This window comes from Marmota monax, unplaced genomic scaffold (assembly GCF_021218885.2).
Source record: "Marmota monax isolate L192 unplaced genomic scaffold, Marmota_monax_Labrador192_F-V1.1 WCK01_AAM20220418_F8-fsc00061, whole genome shotgun sequence".
Classification (NCBI taxonomy): Eukaryota; Metazoa; Chordata; class Mammalia; order Rodentia; family Sciuridae; genus Marmota; species Marmota monax.
Genome location: NW_026695230.1, coordinates 20324763 through 20350405, shown reverse-complemented (window position 1 = coordinate 20350405; position 25643 = coordinate 20324763). Strand labels below are relative to the sequence as shown.

General features: G+C 39.8%; 1 protein-coding gene and 2 pseudogenes across 1 annotated transcript; 1 reads left to right on the top strand and 2 right to left on the bottom strand.

The window, feature by feature from the left end:
* Positions 1-6590: 6590 nt before the first annotated feature.
* On the bottom strand, positions 6591-8932 carry LOC124088420 (olfactory receptor 56A4-like). The gene is made up of 2 exons (XM_046437960.1): positions 8693-8932; positions 6591-7280 (listed from the first exon to the last, which is right to left on the bottom strand). The coding sequence occupies exons 1-2, from the start codon at positions 8930-8932 to the stop codon at positions 6591-6593; spliced, it is 930 nt and encodes a 309-aa protein (XP_046293916.1).
* Positions 8933-17600: 8668 nt separating this feature from the next.
* LOC124088428 (olfactory receptor 52L1-like) lies at positions 17601-18593 on the top strand (annotated as a pseudogene).
* A 2827-nt stretch (positions 18594-21420) lies between these two features.
* LOC124088555 (olfactory receptor 56A4-like) lies at positions 21421-22359 on the bottom strand (annotated as a pseudogene).
* Between the last annotated feature and the right edge of the window lie 3284 nt (positions 22360-25643).

The window sequence follows — 25643 nt, the reverse complement described above, 5'->3', positions numbered from 1 at the left end:
AATACATTATACTGTCATATATAAATAAAAAAAATTAAAAGAATGTGATTTCTGTGAAAATTACTTTTGAACTAAAATTACTCATATTGGAGAAAATCTGTGTCAGTCATATAGGACAGTAAACACAAAGTCTAAGCCTAGAATAAGTGGAAGTCCAAGGAGTAGTGGACATCCCAGCAGGATGATAGGATACAGTCATGGGAAGCGAAAGGCAGAAGACAGGTCAGTGGAACCTGAGGAATTCTGACTACAGGTAGAAGGACCTCTTTCTCTAAACAAAGTAGCCCTGATCATGAGAAGGTGACTTTCAAAGCCCAGACCTGGCAGATGACTGAAAGTCAATGCAGAATGTTAGAATGGGAACATGAGTCAGAAGCAGAGAGCCCTTCCTATGAACCAGAGCCCATATAAAGGAAGAGACTAGGCCTTAAAATCCATATTCTTATTGTTATCTTGGTACTAGAGAAGGAATACTATAATCCATTATATCTTGGATAAGTTTAATTATTGTGGTGCTCAACTCTAAAGCATACACCTCAATTATTCCATCCTTATTACTCCTTGACTGGATGCATCTAAAGGCAGATCTCAAGCAAATGGTAGAAAATTATTACAACTGGCTGATGGCTATAACTAAAGGGGACCTAAAACAATCACCCATCCAAACATATTTTACAAGGAATTCTTGGATGGAAAGCAGGGGGTGGGAGGGGTACACATTCAGGGAGTCTTCTTAATTTCTTTCTGTGGAATAAGTATGTAATATCACATTGTTGTTAGTGTCTCTTTAAAGCTTGCTTTAAAAGTATATCTTCCATTTTAAATATAGAAAGTCCATTTCTCTGCTACATTGCACTAATTAATAGTTTATAGTTTTAATATTATAAAATAATATGTTTTAATATGTTTGCTAAAACAACTATATGAAATGTCATTGATAAGCAGTACTGTCTTTAGAAATGACACTATAATTGAGAAATCCCTTGGTGGGAACAAATGTCTTGACAGAGGCAAAAATCACTTATTATATAGCATTATATCTAATGCTAGATGTTACAGATGCAAATAAGAATGAGTTCACAATATATTGGTAGTAGCAAGAAATTGTGAATTCAGGTTATTCAACAGTTGAAAAAGTTTCTTGAGAGAAGGGAAAGAAATTAGTGATCCTAAAATCAAACTTCTAAGTGAGATTAAAATACCATCCTGATGAAAAGATCTACCTTGTTCTTGGATAGGCAGAATTAATATTGTCAAAATGACCATACTACCAAAAGCACTATACAGATTTAATGCAACTCTAATCAAAATCCCAATGACATTACTCATGGAAATAGAAAAAGCAATCAAGAAATTCATCTGGAAAAATAAGAGACCCAGAATAGCTAAAGCATCTTTAGCAAGAAGAGTGAAGCAGGTGGCATCAATACATCAGACCTTAAATATACTACATTTTGGGAGCAAATTTTAGCACACACACATCAGATGGAGCACTAATCTCTAGGATATATAAAGAATTCAAAAATTTTAACACCATAAAAATGAATAACCCAATAAATAATTGGGTCAAGGAACTGAACAGACATTTCTCAAAAGATGATATACAATCAATCAAAAATTCATGAAAAAATGTTCAACATCTCTAGCAATAGAGAAATTCCAATCAAAACTACTCTAAGATTTCATCTTACTGCAGTCAGAATGGCAGCTATTAAGAACACAAACAACAATAAGTGTTGGTGAGGATGTACGCATAAGGGCACACTCATACATTGCTGGTGGGACTAAAAATTGGTGAAACCAACCTGGAAAGTAGTATGGGGAGTCCTTGGAAAACAGGGAATGGAACCACATTTGACCCAGCTGTCCCACTCCCCAGTTTATACTCAAAGAATTAATAACAGCATACTATAGGAACACAGCCACATCAATGTTTATAGCAGCACAATTCACAATAGCTAAATTGTGGATCCAACTCAGATGCCCTACAGTAGATGAATGGATGAAGAAAATCTGGTATATGTACAAAATGGAATATTATGCAGCATTAAAAGAGAATAAAATCATGGCATTTGCGGGTAAATGGATAGAAAGAAAACAAATGCCAATGTCTTCTCTGATATAAGGATGCTGATTCATAATGGGGATGGGAGGAGGTGTCGCGACCCCTTGCCCGCAAGGAAGACGCAACTCGGGAATCTTCTTTCAACAGTTTATTCAGGCCCTTGATATTTCTTCTTCTCTCTCTCGGATGCCCCTCCCAGCCTTAATAAAGCATCCCAAGCCCCAATGCAAAGCTGCCGCATGGAGCTTTCTCACAGGGTGGTGAAAAATCATGTGCCAACTTTCCTAGATAAGGAGTTGTTTGTCACAGACCACAGCAGAGCCAGCGTCATCTTGTAATGGTGACCATAGTCTGCAGAAACGGCAGAAGCGGCTCACCACAGTTCCCCCTTTTCTGTTTTCTTAAAACAATACAGGCGAGAGTAGAGGTCCTATCCCACTGTGCAGAAGTGGCTGCATAGTATGACTCAGTCCTAAGGAGGCGCCTTCCCCAGATCTGAAGCCATATCAGCCGACGCCTTTTTCCGTGGGGTGGGGCGTGAACGCGTCTAACCCGCATGCAATAGGACATGCTCTCCTTGAGGTCCACGTCAAGGATCACTCAAGTGCAGTGCCTTGCCTCGCATCCTGTATCGTGATGATGGTGGACAAAGGGGGATAGCTGAGGCTGAACTGTGGCTGTTTATAATGACAAACAAGTTGACAGCACCCTGAAAGAAAGGCACGGACTTTAAGACGATAGAAAAGTACTAGTGTGGAAACCCATCTGCGTGCAATGGCAGTAAGACCGGCAGAGTGCAATGGCTTTCCAACACTAAGAGAATAACAAGGAAAGTCATGTCGATCCCAGTGCAATGTTATAATAACTTGGGGTGTAACGACCATGACAAAGGTTTACTGCTTAAGATGCGCAAGCCAGACTTGAGGCGAGTTGCCATTTTCTAAAGCTGCAAGAGCTTGTATGATCATAGCCTTTTCTTGTGCATGGCGAGTTTTAAGGTGACAGAGAAGCCACAAACAAAGTACAACACCGAAGCAACACATTGCCCCAAAAATGCCTACTACCACCCATTCTTTGAAGAAGGAAAAAGCAGAAGATATCCAATTGGTGAATTGACCCAAAGTCACTGGTTTGACACGGGTACTGTTCAAAACAGCTATCTGGGTTAGTTGAGACTGGATCATGTTTTCTGCTTCCATGGACCAGGTTCCGGATGGATACTCCCCGATGATGTGGGAGGCATTTCTGGAATCATAAAATCTGACAGAGGTTATACATAAATGTGCACGTTGATCAACACAACCCAAATGTACTAGGTCAGACAATTCCTCAACTTGAGCTTGAAGCAGATCTATCCTTTGATTAGCAGCCAGAATCCCAGATAAAATGTGTTGATTAATTCTACTTTGAGACTCAAGTATGGTGGATGTTTGTTGAATAACCTGATTAATAGTGGCAGCAGTTTGAACCTGGCTGGCCATGGCTACTCCAGCTGTAACTGCTGCAGCAGCAGACACTGCCACAGCTGTCACTATAGCTGCCATAATTCCAAAATCTCTACGGGCTCTAAGTAGTTCAACAATAGGAAATGACTCTGGATCTGCAGTAACCGGGATCGGGACAAAGGTTGGAAATTTCATAACCATTGCCGTAGTCCAGGAGCCATTCCAACACTCAGACAAATAACAGGTAATATTAGAACAATTAAGCATCCCCTGTAATGTAACATTAGCCAAAAGAAACAGGAACGGAGATTGGAGACCGACTGCTGCGGAGGGTAATGTAGCATTAAACAATTGTGAATTGTGTGAAGTAATTTTAAGTCTCCTACCTCGCTCCAAGTCTTGGGTACTGCCAGAAACATTAAACAGCCAACTTTGGACTCCTAATATTTCCCTGGGGAAACACAAGCGCGGACTAGACTAGCCCAATCTGAGGGAGTCATGCAAAATCTAGTAAGTCCCTCCACCTGAGTGAGAGTGAAAGCGGCATCTATGCCATAAGTGCGGACAGATTCTGCCAAGGTTTTAATTATCTTAAAGTCTAAAGGCTCATGATATCTTCCCCTGTTATTGTCCTGAAATACAGGGTATGCAAGTCCCATATCTGTATTAACTGTCCTCCAAACTTGTGCATGAGAAGATCTCCCGGAACCTTGGCTCCCCCCACATACGGAGGTGGGGCAATCGGCACCATATCTTCTTCTAGATATTCTACCTCCTCCTCCTCAGAGTTTTGTTGACCAATGTTAACTCCCTTCCCCTTCTTACAGTAGGCCTGCGTGCCCTGTGTCTCCTTTTTCTTCTTTTTCATTTTTATCTTATGTAGTTGTTGTAACAATATATCAAGGTCCTCAGAACTCTCTGAGTCGCTTGTGTTCTCAGGCGTTTTTAATTCGGTCAAGTCTGGGTAGAGCCTTCTCCTATTTTTATCTTCAGGTTCTTTTGCCTTCTCACTACTGTTACTTTTAATTCTCTCTGCCACTTCACTACATGATCCTTCAGATTTTTCCTCATGCAGTTGCTCGAGAATAGCTTGACCCTCACTCACAGCTTCCTGGCATTTACCATCTGTTATACATCCTCTAACTAACTTCCAAAGTGGTATAACGCCACCCTCTAAGGTGCCTTGCTCACAAGCGAAATCTAGATCTTTCCCTAATTTGTCCCAGCTGGGAACCGTAAGACTCCCTGAAAAAGCAAACCAAGGAGCCGCTATATCAGCTTCTCTTAAAAACATCTGCAAAGTACTCTGCTTTATCTTAAGTCCTTTTGAATGTAACAACCCATCTAGGGCCAACAAAATTGGGCTTGAAGAAGCAACGCCCATAATGTTTTTAGAGCTATAAAGAAAGTGAAAGTACAAAAGTCCCCGCTCTCTTCCTTTTACAGGGGAGCGTTCCGTTCTATGAATTCCCCGCTCTCTTCCTTTTACAGGGGAGCGTCCCTGTCGTCACAACAACAAAAGAAGCACAAAAAACAAAAGCGAAATGACACAACAAAAGAAACACAGAAAACAAAAGCGAAAGTACACAGTGCAGCTGCAATAAAATGTAATGCTCTCTCTTTCTTTACAGAGGAGCTGCCCCGCTTTGGTCGCGGATTCCACTTACCTGGGACTAACCCCGCTTTGATCGCGGATCCCACTTACCTGGGACTAACCGGTGCACCACCCCTGACTGCTGAAAGTTCTGGTTCCCGGTTCTCGGCACCACTTGTCGCGACCCCTTGCCCGCAAGGAAGACGCAACTCGGGAATCTTCTTTCAACAGTTTATTCAGGCCCTTGATATTTCTTCTTCTCTCTCTCGGATGCCCCTCCCAGCCTTAATAAAGCATCCCAAGCCCCAATGCAAAGCTGCCGCGTGGAGCTTTCTCACAGGGTGGTGAAAAATCTTGTGCCAACTTTCCTAGATAAGGAGTTGTTTGTCACAGACCACAGCGGAGCCAGCGTCATCTTGTAATGGCGACCATAGTCTTCAGAAACGGCAGAAGCGGCTCACCACAAGGAGGGAAACATGGGAGGAATAAATGAACTTCAGATAGGGGAGGGAGGGCAAGGGAGGGAGGATGGGGGTAGGAAAGATGGTGGAATGAGATGTACATCATTATCCCAAATACATGTACAAAAACACAAATGGTGTGAATCTACTTTTTGTTCAACCAGAAACATGAAAATTTGGTTTGACTTGTATAATATGAATTGAATTGCATTCTGCTGTTGTATATAACAAATTAGAATAAACAAAATTTAAAACTTTTAAAAATACCATTCTGATGACTCAAACTTCTATTCTAAGCTTTTAGCTTACCCTGATAAACATCAGTTTCTTACTTTTACTTCTTCACTCAGATACTTTAGTCATTTCTAATATACAGTCATGAAAAGAATTGGTACAGAAATGAAGTTCATCAAAAGCTGATCTTCTGATATTATGGACCAAGGTAGCTTCTGAGTAAATGGTGATTTCAGTATTTCAAATGCTCTTGCTAAAAGCCAGGATGTTCTCCTTAAATCCTTGCCAGCTTTTACACTCTTCATATAGACTCTCTGTAAATACGGTGGACCCACAATATCAATATTCACTCATCACCTTAACCTAAGTCATTATCATTTTTAACCCAAATTATTGAAAGAAAGGCTATATTGTTTTCCCCAATCCTGTTCATACCCACCATGTTCCATTGAAAGTGCTTCCTTATTGTTGCCTATAAATTAAATGATACTTACTCAGAATGTAAATACTGAAAAGAAGATAGAGAGTATTAAAAACTTATCTAATGACTAATTGAGAGATTGTGGTGGTACAAAGTAAAATGAAGAATGTAGTGGATACCTAAATGTGGGTTTAGCACATGTTTGTAAAAAGAGAATGAGGATGAGTATTTTGAAAGTAGGTTAGAAAGTTTGGGATGAAGATGAAGATAGACACATGGATGCCATATGATATCCCTTGAGATATTCAGATGAAATCAATACATGTCCAGATTTCTACAGTCCCTGATCTTGGATTCATATCTCTCAAGACTAGAATTTGAATAATTTGATGATCCCCTGCTTAATTTCCTGGGTAGGAACTCCATAAACAATGGGGTTGAGGGCTGGTGGTATGAGGTGATGCAGGACATTGAGAAGAATAGGTACCTCTGAGGGTATCTTCTTTCCTGCCTTGTTTGTGAAGATGAAGACTAGCAGCAGTGTATAGAAGAAAAGTATAAGAATGAGATGTGAACCAAAAGTACTCAAAGCCTTGGTGGTTGCACCTCCTGACTGCAAGCTTATAAGAGCCCTCAAAATGAAGCAGTAAGACAGCAAGATGAGCACCAGGTCAGAACCTAGAAGGCACCAAACACTCACAAATTGATAGAGCTTATTGAGGTGAATATCCCCACAGGAGAGCTTGATTACAGAAATGTTGGCACATATACAGTTCTCCACCACGTTGCTGGCACAGTAGTTGAGCTTAGCAGCCAGGACTGGAGTAGGCACTGTGCCTAGCAGATTGCAGAAGACAATGAAGATGGCTGCATTGATGACAAACTGCTCTGTGATGATGGAGGAGTAGCGCAGTGGGTGGCAGATGGCCACATAGCGATCATAGGCCATGACCAGAAAGGTGGAAGATTCCATGGGGAGGAAGGTATTCTTAATGAACATCTGCAGGAAGCAACCTGAAAAGCTGACGGTCTTCATGTTGAACCAGAAGATGAGCAGGACCTTCCAGAATCATTGTTCTCAAAAACACTGTATATTCATTATCATCTTAGAGCACCTAACTCTTATGAAAATGCTCAGAAGGTTTGTTAAAACCAACCCACCCTCAAACCACAGCCCCACAACCCCCCGGGATAGTGTCCTCATTTCAAATCTTTTCTAAGCCCATCTCAATCTCCAAAGTCTAACTTATACCCTTTCCTAATTCTAGAGACCAACTTTGGTTTAAAAAAAATGCTTATTTGTAGCCTTATCCTCTCCTGGTCTCTATGGTTCTTACCCAAAGTCCAGTAGACTTATCTTCCCATCACAGGAATTTTCAAGAAGTCCCTCCATACACATAAGATACCTTTTACAACAATGTTTCCTATCGCAGTACATGATACAAATGTACATCCAATTACATTTAGAAAGGAAATTCTAGAGCCCTGGAGTGTAGGAGTAGAATAATTCAGATGTTATGATAGATAAGAAGAAAATTTGAATTTTAAATATCACTTAGATATTGAGAGATGATCTGTCCACTGGAAATAATGAAAACCTAAAAATACATGAACATAAAGAATAAGAGGGCATATCTGTGTGGGATCTGGGGTAGTGGTTTTCCTTTTGGGATGGGATGATTTATAGAAGCAAAACAACATACTGTGTAAAGAAAGAATGTTGCACTCTGGAAAACAGTATGTAGATTCCTTAGAAAAGATGGGATGGAACCACCATTGACCCAGCTATCCACTCCTTGGTTTATATCCAAAGGACTTTAACACAGCATATACTACAGTGATGCAGCCACATCAATGTATATAGCATTTCAATTCACAATAGCTAAACTGTGGAACCAACCTAAATTCCCTTCAGTAGGTGAATGGATAAAGAAACTGTGATATATACACACACAATGGAATATTGTTACTCAGCAATAAAAGAGAATAAAATCATGGAATTTGCAGGTAAATGGATGGAGTTGGAGAATATCATGCTAAGTGAATTAAGCCATTCCCCCCAAACCAAAGGCCAAATGTGATTAATGAATGCTGATCCATAATGAGAGGAGAACATGGGAGGAATGGAAGAACTTTGGATAGGGCAAACAGGAGGAAGGAAAAGGGAGAGGGCATGGGGGTAGGAAAGATGATGCAATGAGATGGACATCATTACCCTAGGTACACGTATAAAGACATGAATGGTGTGAATCTACTTTGTATACAACCAAAGAAATAAAATATTGTGCTCCATTTATATACTATGAATCAGAATGCATTCTGCTATCATGTGTAACAAATTAGAAAAGGAAGGAAGGAAGGAAGGAAGGAAGGGAGAGAGGGAGAAAGGAAGGAAGGAAGGAAGGAAGGAAGGAAGGAAGGAAGGAAGGAAGGAAGTTGACTGCCTGGAAGAAAGTTTAAGGAGGGTCTGACCTTAGGGATGACTGTGAAGCAGAGGATGACATCCAGCACAGAGAGGATGGCAAGCAGGTAGTACATGGGCTCAGGCAGAGATGCTTCCTGCCAGATGGTCATTAATAAAACAAAGTTGGCCCCCAGGGCCAAAACCAGGAGAGGAGCCAATAGGATAGAGAGCCAGTGCTGCATGCCTGGAAAGCAGATCATCAGGAATTCAATCACCTGTGTCCCTGTGTTGTTGGAGGATAATACCATGACCATCAGGTGGGGCTGGAAATGGCTGAAAGAAAAGAGTCAGCAATTATTAATAAACTCCTAACTGATCTGTGTGCCTCACTTCTAGGCTTTCAGTTTTATCCACAATTCTACTGAATAATAGTCTCCATGAAGTTTAAATTAGACTATATTGTTTTCCCATAGTACTCAATACTTTATGGGTAAATAATAACTCCCTTCACATGACTATGTCCCAGACAGATTCCACAATTCATTGACACACATTTAGATTAGCCACACCAATAGGACATGGTTTACATTTTGTAAACACTGTTGTTTTGTGCATATCATGTCCCTCTGGAATCCAATATTTTGCCCTCAAAAAAGTAACATCTGCTTGTCCTATTCTTATCTTCACCAAGATTGTACTTCCTAGAATGTTTTTCTTATTACTCATCTTTAATGCCTTTCCTTTTCAATGTTCCTCTTTGTGTGATCCTCAAATACTCCAAGAATGTAGCTAGTAAAGCACTAAAAAACCTTGACTACACTCATGGATGTTTCCTCTTTTCCAAAAAGCCCATAAATGGAATTTTATCTTTTTATCATAACAGTGAAAAATACTAGGCATTTAGTAACATAATAGACATTCAATAAGGATATTTCAGACATATGAGACTGGTTATTGAAAGCACCATAAGGCCCTTAAAAATTATCCTCTATTATTTAGAACCTCTGTATCTTGCTTGCCTATAACCATTGCTTATTACTCATAAAAAGTTTGAATGATGCAGGAAAGAAACAATTTAGAAGTGATAAAAAATCAAAACAGAGCTGGGAATGATGGCACATGCTATAATCCAGATGCCTGGGGTGGCTGAGGCAGGAGGAGCAAGTTCAATGCCAGCCTCAGCAAAATCGAGGAGCTAAGCAACACAGTGAGACCCTGTCTCTAAATAAAATACAAAATAAGGCTGGGAATGTGGCTCAATGGTCAAGTGTCCATGAGTTCAATCCCTGATACCCACCCCCACCCCCCAAAAAAAGACAGTTGTCTTGGGCTTGGAATGTGGCTCAGTGGTAGATAGAGTCTTATCAGACTCCACTTTGATCTCAGGCATACAGTTCCTGGGAATAAAGGAACTCTTGTTAAATAACCACAATGTTTCACTGAGCCTAAACCTGACCACATAACAGTAACTTTATATAATGGACTTTCTTGAGAGCTACCCAAAGCTCCTAACATTGCACATTGCAATTTAGTATGTAACTGAGAAATAAGCTGCATAATGTTACCAGTCTGTAACCTGCCTAGTAATACAATGAACAATAATGTACTACTGATGCCAATGATCTAAAAGTAACTTATTAACATAAATAAAGCTGGCAACTTGGCCATTCTGCCACTCTGCCATCTTTCCTGACTCTGCATCTTGTCTTTGTGTCTCTTATTATTTTCCTTACATTCAATCCCAGGTACCCTCCCTCCACAAAAACTTTAAGCTAGTTAAAGGTGAGAAAAATAAATACTAAATATACTTGTGGCGTAGCTTTTTTGAGTGTGAATTTGGTAAGTATCAATAAAAAATCTTTGTTTTCAGGGAAAGGAGGAAATTAGGAAATGAAGTTTATCAGACAAAGAGAAACTGAAGGAATACCTAACCATACTCTAAACATAATGCTCCACAAACTGGAGCGCCTTTCTGTATAAATCTCTTTAACTAGCTAGGAACTGACTGGTGAAGTAGTTGTCAAGTTCTTCTGTGTTTTCCTCAGAAGCAGAGGGAACATCTTTGCTTATAGTTAAATCTGGAGGGTATGTTGTTATGGGCAACTAAGATGTAAGATGCAAAATATTTCCCAAAGTTTGAAGCTCTTATTTTTTTCTCAATATATAGTGTGGGCATCTCTTCAGAATTTTCTTTTCATCTAGACCATTGGTTCTCAAAGAGAGTATGCATCAGAATCACCAAAGAACTTGTTAAAAACACAGATTTCTGGGCACAGCCCATTTCTGTATATATAGGATGATATGGCTTTCTAACAAATTCCTAGGTAAAGCTGATACTGCTTTTCAGGAATAGGACTTCAGGAATAACCTAACTTCTCATTTAGGTTAACCTTAATCCAAGCCGTCTGTCTCAGTTCATAGAGCCTCAGCCACAGCTCTGTTCAGCTTCAGATATCAAATTGGCCGCCTCCCCATGACCTTCTGTTCTTACAGTACGATTCTGGCTTTCTGATTTGAAAGCTGTCTTCCTCCCATGGATTCTCTGAGAATACTATAAATTTCTTTTTCATAGTTTTGTCTCTCTAACTGGTTTTGTCACTTAACCATCTCTACTAGGAGGATCAAAGCTCATTAAGGTCAAGGACAAGGCTTTCTTCCTTTTCCCTTCTGGCAGTTGGCACAAATTCAGATGCTTGCATTATGCCTCTAATAATCAAAGAAAAAAACCTTCTGTGGTGTTATCCTCCCTGTTAGTGATAGAGCATAAGCTAAGCTGACCTACATCCTCACACGCTCATGTTTCTCTAATATCACTGATCTGTACAGAGTACAATAACATTCTCTGAAATACATAATGAAGAAAGTCAAAAAACAAACACAAAGTGTCACTCATGCTTTGTTTTCCAATGTACTGTTCCCAAAAAATACTTAACAGAGAAAGTCTTCTCTACACAGCACTTTTGACCATCCAACGCTTTTCAGGCAAGGTGTGGCTCCTCGGCTTCTTGCTACCCTTATGCTTGTGGCTTTGGCCTCTGGATCGATTTATGAAAATGTTTTCTGGATAAAGCCATTCTCCTGAGACCAGAAAGACAAATCATTGGTCTTTGGGCTCCCATAGGCTCTTGTGTCCCTGTAGATACACAGACATTTCCAAGATGAAAAGGGAGATTTCTGCATTTATATTCAAGTGGAGTAAGCAAAGTAATCAACTTATAGTCTCCCTGGAGGTGGCTGAGAGTTACATAAACTGTTTACAATGGGAAGGCATATCACCCAGGAACATGGAGGATATATCTAAGAGAACCTTTAAGAAGAAAAATTTCAGTTGACTTACAAAACTTACCTCATCTAACATGTAAAAGCTGCATTCTTTAAAAAACTTTTAAATGGTTAATTTGTGATCATTTACTTTATCATTAAATTTACTAAGTTCTATAAATATCTTACACAGGGAAAAATAAACCACTTTAGGAAAATAATTTTACACAATCTTGAACATTCCTTTAACTTGCATATATCTAATTAGACTATAATATGTCAATGAGATAAGTTGTCATTTCTAAGGTTATCAACAAATGAATAGTAAAACACTGAATGAAAAACTGGTTAATCCCATGCTGGTAAGACTGAAAATTAGTGCAATTACTATGGAAAGCTGTATGGAGATTCCTTTGAAATCTTGGATTGCAACAACCATTTGACCCAGTTATCCGACCCCTAGGTTCAAACCCAAAGGACTTAAAAATAGTATACTATAGTGACACAGCTACATCAATCATTGTAGCAGTTCACAATAACCAAACTATGGAACCAACTTAGGTGTCCTTTAACAGATGAATGGATAAAGAAACTGTGATATACATACACAATGAACTATTACTCAGCCTTAAAAAAGAAAAATTATGATATTTTCAGGTAAATGGATGGAACTGGAGAACATCTCATTAAGCAAAATAAGCCAATCCTAAATAACGAAAGGCTGAATGTTTTCTATGATATGTGAATGCTGAATCACCATAAAGGGAGGGAGGGCTAGATAAGAATAGAGGTACTTTGGTTTAAACAGAAGGGAGGGGTGGGGGTATGGGGGCAGAAAAAATAGTAGAATTAATAGAACATTATTACCCTATGTGAGTATATGATTACACGACCAGTGAGATTCTACATCATGTACAACCAGAAGAATGAGAAATTATACTCCATTTATGTATGATGTGTCAAAAAGCATTCATTCTACTGTCATGTATAACTAATTAGAAAATAAAAAAGTTTTAAAAAACTAACTCAGTTTGAGTTTCTAGCACTCAGGACTCCTAAATCCTAGAGAACAGGTGCATTGAAACACAGAATCCATTAAAGAATTCACTGGGGTCCTGGGTTGATCTGTGACAATGAGCAGTCTGAACTCCAGAGCATTTTCAGATTTCCCAGGTCAAAAAAGGCGGTTTTCTAGCCCAGCCCTCAGGATATGCAGGATGATGCAGGGGTCATAATTAAAAGTGGACAGAGGTGAGCCCCTGTTTAGGTGTGGGTTCAACTACCTGCTCTGCCTCTCTGCCTAACCACCCATCCCTGAGGGCAGTATCCTTGGCTTCAGGCGCCTCCTGCCAATCTTCACGCCAGCTTTGGTTTTGTCCAGGCGTGTCTGGAGCCCTCTGGGACCTGCAATTGGTAATAACACCCTACCTTCCCAGTGCTCTGTCCACAGTCACTGTCCCTGCCTTGGGTAAACATCAAGAATGGACGCTCAAGGTAAAAGTGAGAGAACCAGCCATGAGACAGTCCATGGGATTTCAGGTGGGGAAAATGAGGTCAGATTTGGGGCTTATTATTTGAGAGGCAGACTGTTGAGAACTTTTGTTTTTATCAGAGCCCTTGTGATGGGGTCATTTTTTGACCTGGTTTGTGTGGTGCTGAGTCTCCCAGTGCCTCTGGTTTAGCGTCTCTTAGTTTTATTTCCTCCTGAGACAGAATAGTTGTTTTCCCAGGTCTGACCTGGGCACTGACAGGGAGAATCAACTTCAAAAAGAGAGATCAGAGGAGGACACATTGCTGCAAGCCAACCTGTAGGTTAACATATGCCTATAGATGTCATCAAAACTTTGGGGTCAGCCTGAGGCAGTCATGGGGCATTCAGCATGGTCTTGGGTCGGCATTCTCACTAGCACATATAGTGTGGGAGGATACAATCCATGCTAGTCTTGCCAGGTCTAGAACTCATGTTTTCTAACTTTTGGAAACTTTAACTGCACAGACCTTGAGTGATGTCTTTGGGTTTCCCTTGAGTGTCATAGACTGCAGTGAAGCCTTCTGAACAAAATACCAAATCATCATTATTAGTTCCTAGCTAGTACAGAAGGACTTCATGGGAGTCTAGGAATCCCTGGAACTGAGCAGGCAAGGCTGTAGTGGAAGGTTTCTGAGTCCAGGCATTTTGTCTTTTTTCGGTTCTCTCTGTGTTGCTGAGTCTCTCTCAAGGCTGACTTAAGACTAAACTGTGCATTTTCAAGAGACCATGGAACAGTGCTGTCAGGAATAATGAATGAATTATCTGTGTGTCTCAGGTCTATTCTCTGGAGCTCTACCTCTTTCTTATTAGGCCAGTATCATGGACACTGTACTACTATGTCCTCCTCCAATAGCTATGTGTGCTCTTTTTCTCACTCTCATAGAGTCCAGGCTAGTATTGAGAGGAGAATTAAGGATAAGGTTCAGGTCACATCAAAGAAGAGACTTTCTGCTTAGTGACAGCAGCAATCCCTCGTGATCATAGGAATTCCCTCATATCTGACACACATCTGGGATTCCACTCTCTCCTCTCAGGTCAGAGAGGTTCAGCAAGGCTGGTTCTGTCACAAAGCAGGGTGAAGAACACTGAGGCTTAGCCCCCTCCCTGCTTAAGAGATGCTCCACTGTCTGTTACATCATCCTTATGCCTTAAGTTGAGCCTCTGACTTGTCAGATTCCCACAATTCTCAGTTCCTTTAAGACACTCATGTTCTTACTCATTTATTCTGTACTTTAGTCATGTGGGTGTTTATTTCACCAACATTCCTGAGTACCAACTAGATTCTAGGCCCTTCTGAAGTTTGTGCTGGGGCTGCTCCACTAAGGAAGGCATGATCCCGACTCCTCAAGGACTGACACTGACAGGTTTTACAGTGTGGAGTAATCAGTGCACTGACAAAGCAGTGAGGAGACTGATGGGAAAGTGCAGGAGCCATGTCCTGCTGCCTCGCAGCACTGGAGGACAGCCTCATGGAAGAGAGGCTGCTTGCACTAGATTTACAAAAACAAGTAGGAGCTGAGCAACATCAGTGTGTTACTCATTTATCGCTTTGCTTCCTGGTCGAGAGTTAACTGCATCTTCCCCTTCAGGATCCTGGGAAAAAAGTCTCTTCTGCTTTTCCTCTAAGGAGCACAGAGATAATTCTTGTTACTTTAACAGCTAATATTTTACAAGCAGTTCTAGGCTTTTCCTGTGGCTCAGGAGTCACCCAGGACAAAGAGGAGGCAGGTTATACTCAGCACAAGCTTCTCTGCATCTCTCCTGTACCCACAGGTGGGCTTCAGCCTCAGTGCTCCTTGGATGCTGCCAGTGTTAAGACCAGGGTGCCCTGCACATGTGTAGCTGCTCTTTCACTTCTCAGCTAAGAGATGGGAAATGGCCTTAATCTTGTGGCAGAAGAGAGTAGCTAAGAAAGCAATCAGCTGTCTCGCTGGATGAAATGTTAAGTAGTGAAAGGTGAATTTTTGTATAATTAGGAGATTCCCCTGGAGGTCTCAATAGTAATGTCACTGCTTTTGTAAGCTGATTTTGGATGAAAAACAAAGACAGGGAGATACATACCCACCAGGCAGTTCATATTTTATTGCTGATATTTTTAGAGTTTTATGGCAGTATATAAACATTATTGATTTAGGAAAAGGCACATGGAATGATTTATGGGTGCTCAGTCCACAAAAACTGAGGCCTTCTTGATTATGTTTACATATACATGTGTATTCCCTCAACACAGAAAAAACCTTATTTCAGAGTGCCATCTGGCTTTTAAAACCAACATGTAGACACAAACGTACAGATTCAGATTTTTGTGTTGGTGCTTGAGAGGTTAATCAATTGGTTAAGTAGAACACCTAATTTTTCTGCACTTGATGTTTACATGGACGGTGACAGAGACTGAATTACTGTAGCACCATGATGAGAGACAGACACAACAATCTGAAACACAGAAAGAGATTCATGTAGATAAAGAAAAAAGAAATCTGTGATCTCATACTAAGTCATCCCTTATTATTACTGTTAATAACTATCTTTATAGAATTATTTATGTATCAAGACTTTACATGTATTTCATTAATATTTATTATAAACCTGTGATTTGGTCTTATTTATCCTAAGATAAAGCCTTTGAGAGTTTAAGTAGACTGCCAACAATTCATTCCTAGAATATTAATTGGACACAGCTTGCACCTGAATCCTTTAGTGCCCAATGCTTGTGTTTATCTTACTACATTGTGAAGGGTCCACCATGCTAACTTGTAATTACCAAGTTTAATGAACTATGATCCTTTCTGTTGAAACAAACCATTAAGATATTGAAAGGGATTTTATAATAGGGATCAATCAGAAATTGTGGATGAACAAAGGATGATCATAGAATTAAGATTTCCTAATATAATGGGTATTGACCTAACACAGTCAATGAATCTTCCTGAGGGGTGGGAGAGAGTGGACTTGAGTTTGATGGATAAGAAGTATTAATTCAGATAAAGGAGGAAAATGAAAGAATACACGAAGGGAATATATAAAATAGAGTGGTCCAGTGGTAATCCCAGAAGTTTTAGAATGTCTAAAACAAAACATTTAACGTATGGGAACATGTTGAAAGTACTACACAAGTAATACACAAAGACCGTCTTCAAAACTTCATGTGCTTGTCCTAAAAATATGACTATTCATACAGGGAATTCATGAAGAACTTTGACCATTGGAGTAACATGATGACATCTGCATTTTAGGAAAATCCCTTTAACTTCAGGATTGAGAGTAGACTGGGGAGAGACCCAAAGCTACAACAGAAACACCTAATGACAAAGTCCAGGTGAAAGAAGTTGGGAGTGTGAGCTAAAGCTGAGAATTCAGGGGTCAGGAAAAGGAGAGGCTATAAGAGAAGCAAAAAAAAATAAAAGTAAATAATTCATTAGGAATTATTGAATGGGCAAAAGGGATGAAGGAAAAAATGAGTAAGGAGAGTTTATAACTTTCTGGATGAAGTTAGGAAGGTAGATAGTGGTATAACTCACAAAAATATAGACAAGACATACAAAAAGTTTGGGAAGAATAGGCAAGTTTGTCCAGTCTTGGATATGTTGACTGTATAGTCATGAGAAGTCATTTGTTTCAGAAAGATATTTGACTTAAAAACATAAGTTTGGAAGAAATGGAAGTATTTAAATGTTAAAAGCATGTGAATGGGTGAACTCAATTCAGACATAATGTTCAAATTTTGTGAAAGGAAGAGAGGATGGAACCCTGGAATCAATCTCTAATGAGGTGGAGAAGATGGTTGGCCTGGGGTCAGAGGAGGAACAACTGTAGAGTGCCATGTTGTGGAAACTGAAGGAGACTAGTTTCAAAAGAAACAGATGGACTTATTAACATCCAGAGAAAGAAAGAGGAGAGTTCTTTCAAATGCACAATTCTGAAATACAAATAATTGAATAGTAAAGTGTAAGAATCTCTCCTAAAGGCAGCATGTGTTTCTTCTTATCTCTGAGTAAAACTAGATTTATCCTAATTCAGACATGTGCAAGTCTCACCTGTAAGAAGAGTATCACCAGGAAAGGGGATTTTTTTTCATTATCTCTAACCATATCCCCTTATGTTGAAGCTCAAGGTACTTCATTCTTCTGGTGCAGAGGGTAGCCAGAGCTGGACTATGTGGTAACATATCAGGAGTGAAAAAAATCATGATGTTGGTTTCTTTTCCCTTTTCCCTCTCTAAGCCCTTTATGATGGCCCTTAGCAATTTAGCTGGAGGCTACCCCAGCCTTCTTTCTTCCTGATAGGTATTCCAGGTCTAGAGGAGAGTCAGCACTGGATAGCTTTTCCCTTGGGTGTCCTTTACTTCCTTGTTCTAGTGGGCAACATTACCATTATCTTCATCATCTGATTGAATCGTCCTTTCACCAACCCATGTACCTCTTCTTGGCCATCTAGCTGCCATTGACCTTGTTCTGGCCTCCTCCACTGCACCCAAAGCCCTTGCTCTGCTCCTGGTCCATGCTCATGAGATTGGGTACATTGTCTGCCTGACCCAGATGTTCTTCATTCATGCTTTCTCTTCCATGGAGTCAAGTGTACTGGTGGCCATGGCTCTGAATCACTATGTGGCCATTTGCCGTCCTCTGCACCATTCCACCATCCTGCATCCAGGGACCATAGGGTGCATTGGGATAGCAGTGCTGCTGCATGGATTGATCCTCCTCAGCCCCTTCCCCATCCTCCTTCAGAGCCTTATCTTCTGCCAGACCACAGTCATAGGCCATGCCTATTGTGAACATATGGCTGTGGTAAAACTTGCCTGTACAGAAACCACAGTGAACAGAGCCTATGGGCTGGCAGTGGCACTTCTGGTGGTTGGGCTAGATGTCCTGGCCGTTGGTGTCTCCTATGCCCTCATCCTCCAGGCAGTGCTGAAAGTACCAGGGAGTGAGGCTCGACTCAAGGCCTTTAGCACATGTGGGGCTCATGTTTGTGTCATCTTGGTCTTCAGTGTCCCTGGGATGTTCTCCTTCCTCACTCACCGCTTTGGCCACAATGTGTCCCATCATGTCCATGTTCTAATGGCCACCCTGTACCTCCTTGTGCCACCTGCCCTCAATCCTCTCGTCTATGGGGTGAAGACTCGACAGATCCGCCAGCGAGTACTCAGGGTGTTCTATGTTAAAGGATTGGTCTGAATCCATTCTAGTTACTTTCTTCAGAGGTTCCTGACACAGGCACAGCCAAGAACTCATGGTTGTATGGATTATATGGATAGAGGCCATTCTACAATGAAGAGTCCTTCTAGTCCTACTAGCCCCATGCCAAGAATACCCCACAGACATTCAGCTCCACGTTCTGTTGGGATGTATCTGGACAGCTGGATCATGAATTGTCCCTGCTCCTTGACACACACACATGTTATATTTCTTTTCTCCTGGTGCCCACAGTTATCTACTCCTTTTTTCAGAGTTATTTCAGAGTAAGATAAATGACAGCTCTGATGATGACATCTTTCCTGCAACTCTGTCTGGAATGGGAATGGAAAGCTCCAAGTTTTGCTCAGTTTTAGAGTATCTTCAAACCTTCTATGTTTGACAGTGAGCTCCAAATCACTGGACTCCTGGGTAGCAGCAAGGTCTCTTCAAAGCAGCTGAGAAAGCCACTTTTTAAGAAAACACCCTTTATCCTAAAACTGATGTCATTTCACTGAAAATAAACATAATTGATACAGATAGCTTTGGGCAAGGGAACTTAGTGCCAGCTGATAATGTTACATGGGAGTTGGAAAGCCACTGGATGTTCCTTTTTGTGTATTGAGTCATCAAATATACCAATAAATTTTAAAATAATAAAAGAGTAAAGAATATATTCTCTTGTCAACATAGAATTTGAAAACCAATAACAACATGATGGCAATGAAAAGCCCTAAATACTTGGGGGGGGGGGAAGCACATCTCAGTAAACATATATCAAATAAGAAATCACAAGAGTTAGGAGCTGGCAGAAGAACAAGTGAAGGGAAGAGTGCTTGAAAAGAATTGTGTTTTGATTGGGCTCTGTCTTGGGATTTGCAAAACAGAAAATGGATATTAAAGATAATATTTTGATGAAAGACAACATCATAGGAATGATAAATTACTTTATAAGTCCTCCAAGAAAAGTTGGGTCAACCCAGATCAGCTAAGTTGGAAAGCACTCTCAAACGACTCATAAAATACTGTATATGAAGCCCTCAATTACTATCCCAAAAGGGACCTGATTACTAATATTAATGAATACCAGGAAATATCAATCAATCACCACCAATAAATCAGTCACAATCACTTTCAGAGCATGATTGGGATGAGAACTGTAAAGAGTTAAAAACATTCATTCTCGTTTAGCCACCCACTAATTCAAATGCCTGCATTTTATAGAAAACTACACTGGCCCCAGGACAAGATATGAAGATTGACACAACAGGGCTTCAAATAGGATGAGTAATACAATTTAAGGTATATCTAAGAAATGAAGGAAAGGATGGGAATGTAGATGGTACCTGAAATCTGATGGAGAAACCAGGTAAGACAGTATGAAATTAGACACTGACAACTGGGTTGGGGGAGAACATAATATTTTACTTAAAATAAGACACACTCCAGTCAAAATAGCAATTATCAAGAATGCAAATAATAATAAATGTTGGAGAGGATGTGGGGAAAAATTTACACTCATACATTGTTGGTGGGACTGCAAATTAGTACAACCACTCTGAAAAGTACCACAATAGCCAAACAATGGATGCAACCTAGGTTTCCTTCAACAGATGAATGGATTAAAAAAAATGTGGCATATATTCACAAGGGAGTATTACTCAGACATAAAGAAGAATGAAATTATGGCATTTGCCAGCAAATGGATAGAACTGGAAGATATAATGCGAAGTGAAATAAGCCAGTCCCGAAAGTCAAAGGTCAAATGTGTTCTCTACTATGCAGAAGCTAATACAAAATAAGGTGATATGGAGAGAGAAATAAAACAAAAGGAAAGAAATCTTTCATCAAAATAGAAGAAATATCAGTAGAGTAGACAAAGGGGATTGAAGAGGAGGAGGAAAGAAATACAGGAAAAGGGAAGAAGAATGGAATGAATTTGTCTGAACTTTCATGTGTACATTCATGAGTACACCACAGTGAATCCCAACATTAAGTATACCCACAAAACACTAATTTTTAAAAATACTATAAATAACTCCAGAAAGATCATTAGAACTAGAGGGAGAGAAGCATGGAAGGGTGGAGCTGGAGGTACTAGGTAATGAATTAGAGCAAATTATATTTCATGCTTTTGTGATTATATCAAAATGTACCCTAATGTTATCTATAACTAAAATGAATCAATTAAAAATATATAAAAAACATGTACCCATGCAAATATAAATTATCCTAGAATTTAACAAAATTTATTACAAATAAGGAAAAAACCACAGAAAATTCATACAGCAGAGAAGTGGCCTTAAGTATAAATGATAATAATTTCTATCAGAGAGAAAGAAGTAGTGTATGACACATGCCACTTACTCTACATAAGACCAAAGTTCTGGAATCAACCTCTGTAGCTCCACAAGAGACTCAGTGATGGCACAAAACCAGGTTCAGCCATATCAAGGAGAATAAAGAGATCTAACACTTATAAGTTAAACAATTTAGGAAACTGAAGAGCATTTACAACTATTGGAATTACATTTGTTCTTCATTTGACAAACCATATCACTCCAAGTTCCTGAAGTAATGGCTTGATAAGTCCCTTTCAATTGATAAGGCCAGAAAAAACTTACAAGTTATTCCAAAAGGCAAAAGTTAAGCTTCTAGTCAGTGTAACAGAAAACAGGCATCAACATATAAATATCTCATAGACAGCCATTGAGCAAAGCAACATACAAACTTACTCTTATATGAAATATTTAAATTTCCTATGCATTGTGAAAATTAATTCCCATTGTCAATTTCTGTTTCCAAGGTCAGGTCTCACTCATTTGACTTCTTACAATCTTCTCAGCAGTTTCTGGATTCCCTGCTTGATTTCCTTGGTCCTTACACCATAAACAATGCTGGGGGAATGAGGTGGTGCAGGATGTTGAGAATGATGGGGACATCAGGGGGAATTCTCTCCCTGGCCAGGTTAGTGATGACCAGAACCAGCAGCACTGTGCTGAGAAGAGGATGAGGGTGAAGTGGGACCCACATGTGCTCAGGGCCTTGGCCACGGCACCCTCAGCCTTGTTCCTTAGCACAACTTTCAAGATAAAGGAGTAGGAGAGAACAATAAGGATGAGGTCAGAACCCAGCAGTGTCCAGCCTATCACAAACTGGTAGAGCTGGTTTAAGGTGATGTCATCACATGACAGTTTGGACACAGACATGTTACTGCAGATACAGTTCTTAATAATTCGTACACGGTATCTCAATTGGGAAGAAAGTATCGGGATAGGCATAGTAAGAAGGAAATCCGGGCAGTGATAAAGATGGCAGCCCTGATCACAAACTGGCCAATGATGATGGAGGGGTACTGCAGTGGATGGCAGATGGCCACAAAGCAGTCATAGGCCATTTACATGAAATTGCAGGATTCCATGGTGAAAAAACTGTTCATGATGAACATCTGGAGGGAACAGGCATAGAAGCTGATAGATCTGAGGTCAAACCAGAAGATGGCCAGGACCTTGGGGATGACAGTGAGGCAGAGCACAATGTCCAGCAGGGAGAGGAGGCTGAGCAGGTAGTACATGGGCTCATGCAGGGAGGCCTCCAGCCAGATGATGATGAGGAGGGTGGTGTTGGCCCCCATGGCCAGGAGGAAGAGGAGGCTGAGGGGCAGGGACAGCCAGTGCTGCCAACTCTGGTAGTTAGGGAAGCAGATGAGGAGGAATTCAGAGATCAGTACAGTGGAGTAGTTGCTTTGTACTGCCATATGCTGTGCTCTCATCAGGACTGACACTTCAGAAAACCTTGATGGAAAAAATCAGGAATAAATCCATCTACACAATATGAATACCCACAGGGAGAAGTAACTCATTTTCCAAAGAATCATTTAAAAAGAGTAACAGGTAAGTATCTAGTATCCTAAGCTAGATACTTAGCTGTTAAAAACCCTGTAATTAGAATGGACAGAAAAAAAAATTATATTTCTTTTTTTGCCTGAGATAATCCCTTTTTATGCTACTTTTAAGGTTTTTATGCCTAACTTGGTTGGTAAATTATGTAATCAACCTCCTTATAAGACAATACCAAAGCAGTTTTACAGATGAAGAAATAAAGGCAAAGGTAAGCAAAGTCACTCTATTAAATTCATGGTGAAACCATGACTTGAAACCATGAAATCTGGATCTTACAGCCACTACTTTTTCTGCTACTATAAAAACATATATGAAACTACTTATGCAGGCCCAGCTAGTAAAGTAGATCAGCCATAGATTCCAAACCAATGTTGATCTCTGTCCTTCATCCAAGAGACGATATCACAGGCAAAGGAGGAATCAGACATAACTACATTACCAGATAATACTTGAAGACTTCATTAGAGTTGTGACTATCATATGTATGGAAAATAAATCTATAGACATCTAAAAAAATAACACTTGGTTTTAAGAAAATGTAAAAATTTTATATATATCCTATTGTCTTAGGCAAGGTGTTGAGATGAGAACAGTAAATTTCAGGAGACAGCAATTTTTGGTCCAACAGTACTATTCCTAGACTAAGGAACAACTGGATGTGGTGGCACATGCCTGTAATCCCAGTACCTCAGAAGGCTGAAGAGCCCAAGTTCGAAGCCAACCTCAACAACTTAGCAAGGTCCTAAGCAACTTAGCAAGATCCTTTCTCAAAATAAAAAGTAATTTTTAAAAAGGGGGTTGGTGATGTGTCTCAATGGTTAAACACCCCTGGGTTTGATCCCTGATTAAAAAAAAATTAAAAAAAGGAAAGGGGAGGGACAGCAGCAACTGACTCCATGTGAATTCACCATCAGTCACAAACCCACACTCTATGGCTTCCTGACCAAATATATCATAAGCAGTTGTGGAAAAAAATAATGGGTTAACCTTTTACATGATTTCCATGCTAAAGCCTACCTCTGAACATTGGTTGATATGCCCAGTGACACTGTTTCTTTAATGCTGTTAGAAAGTTCACACTCAGCCACTTTTAATCAATGGTAACAGTAGTCCTAATGAGTGTTGGAGTCTTTCCATCAATTTCTCTCTCTTTTCCTCTGAGAAAATGGAAGCCAGCTTCTCAAAGGTGAAAAATGTGAATATTTGAAGGCATAGATGAAGGTTGAAATAAACAAATGTTCCATTGTTTGCCTAATAATGTGTATTCATCCTCCATATAATCTTTAGCACCAGCAAAATGTCTGTAGCAAAAAGACAATGTAGAGAATATATATAATTTTAAATTTTAAAATGCTAAAGATTTATTTTACAGTTTTTCCTGAAATAGTTATTTTAAGTTTTTCTTGTTGTACTAATTCTTTAAAATCAGAATTTTGCAATTGGAACTAGCCGCATTTCAAGTAGCTATTGACTCCTGCATCGGACATTGCAGGTCTAAAGACATGGGAAACTTAAAAGTTTCTCTTTTTGTTTTGCTTGACGTATGAGTTTAATCTTAGTGTTGGCCACTTGGCATCTATGATTCGTGAGTTTTATATGGAACCTGATTTCATCAGGTTCCATTTCTGGGCCAGCTCAAAATTACAATTTTCATTTTCTTTTTCAGTACTACTCATCAAGCTTCCTTCAGGAATTTCTTAGTGAATTGACCTTCCAGTCCTAAAAATGGGAACCTATCCATTGTCTCAGCTTCTGTATTCACAGAGGCCTCTACCAGAGACTAGAAGTCTCCAGCAACTAGCACTCTTACCCCTTAACTTAAACTAATTATTACTTCATCATCGTCCCTTCCTTAAATCAGTGAAGTAACTTATTTGTCATGATTAAAGTCACTATTTAGACAATAATGCCAAATTTTCAGATATCTCCAAATGTAGCAATAGAATAGAATAGAATAGGATAAATGTGGCATCATTCTCTTAGAAAAAAATATTTGGTTATTTCACATAAGAACTACAGGTAGATACTGTTAACAAACCAGAAGAAAAAAGTTGAAGTTCAAAATTTAGAAGTGAAATTAGAAAACAAATATAGCTTCAGCTATAAACCCAAATAAAAATCTATTTATCCTGTAAGTCAGACCATACAAACTTACCTCTGTCCAGATTTTGATAATCTTCATTTATATATATATATATATATATATATATATATATATATATATATACATCTCTAACGTCATCTGAATTGTTTCCAATTCCCCATTAAGTGTTTTCTCCTTGGTCAATGAGCCAAAGATAGACTTGACTCCATAACTAGCAATGGGAAAGATAATGTGTCCCAACCAGGAAAGCAGGAGACAGCACCAAGAGATGAGGCAGAATGAGACAGGAGGGTGATATGAAGGCAGCTAGGATTACTGGTCCTATCTCATCTGGTGCCTCCAGGGCAAATTTCTGTAGGGAGTTTAAATTGTATTTGGGAATATGAACTCATTGAGGATTTCCTGGTCTCCAACTGCCATAGGCAACAATGAAGGTGTAGGTGTAATTCAAAACCCCTCACCCTGCAAATCTCAGTTTTTCTAAATGGGTAATTGTATCATTCCTAGGCCAAAGAGGGACAGTAAACTACCATGTACCTGAGTGCCCCCTTTTTGTTCCCAATATCTAGTCAGTTAAGGGATCAATAAGGACAATCCTGGACCAGAAAGTCCAGATACATATTATCTTTAAGGAAATGGACTTCTCTTATGCACATTAGGAACTAAGACAAGTCAGCATTATCTGTAGGAAGACACTTTTTTGCATGCACACCAGGTACTTCTCAGGATGTTGGTCAGACCAGCAAACTAAACAAGTTAACACTGATGATGTCACTGCTTCTGCAGCCTAACATATAAAATCCCTCTCTGAATGGGGATGGGCACGGAACTCAGGGCACTGAAGGAAAGATACACATCACTCATACAGCTGGCCACCACTGGACAAAACACCATGAGGGAGGGGAGGCACTGCCTGGAAAAGCACCATAAGGACTGAGGTGCTGTCAGCCTGTCACCACTGAACTCTCCTTAGAGCAGGCTCTGGTCTCTTGTAAGTTTTCCCAAACAAATCATATGTCCTCCATGCTGTCTCTGGCCACGTTTTTT

Coding starts and splice junctions, on each gene's coding strand:
- LOC124088420 (XM_046437960.1), bottom strand. CDS start 8,932: ATGGTATTATCCTCCAACAACACAGGGACACAGGTGATTGAATTCCTG. Junction 7,281..8,692: donor GCTTCACAGTCATCCCTAAG/GTCAGACCCTCC, acceptor TGATTCTGGAAG/GTCCTGCTCATCTTCTGGTT.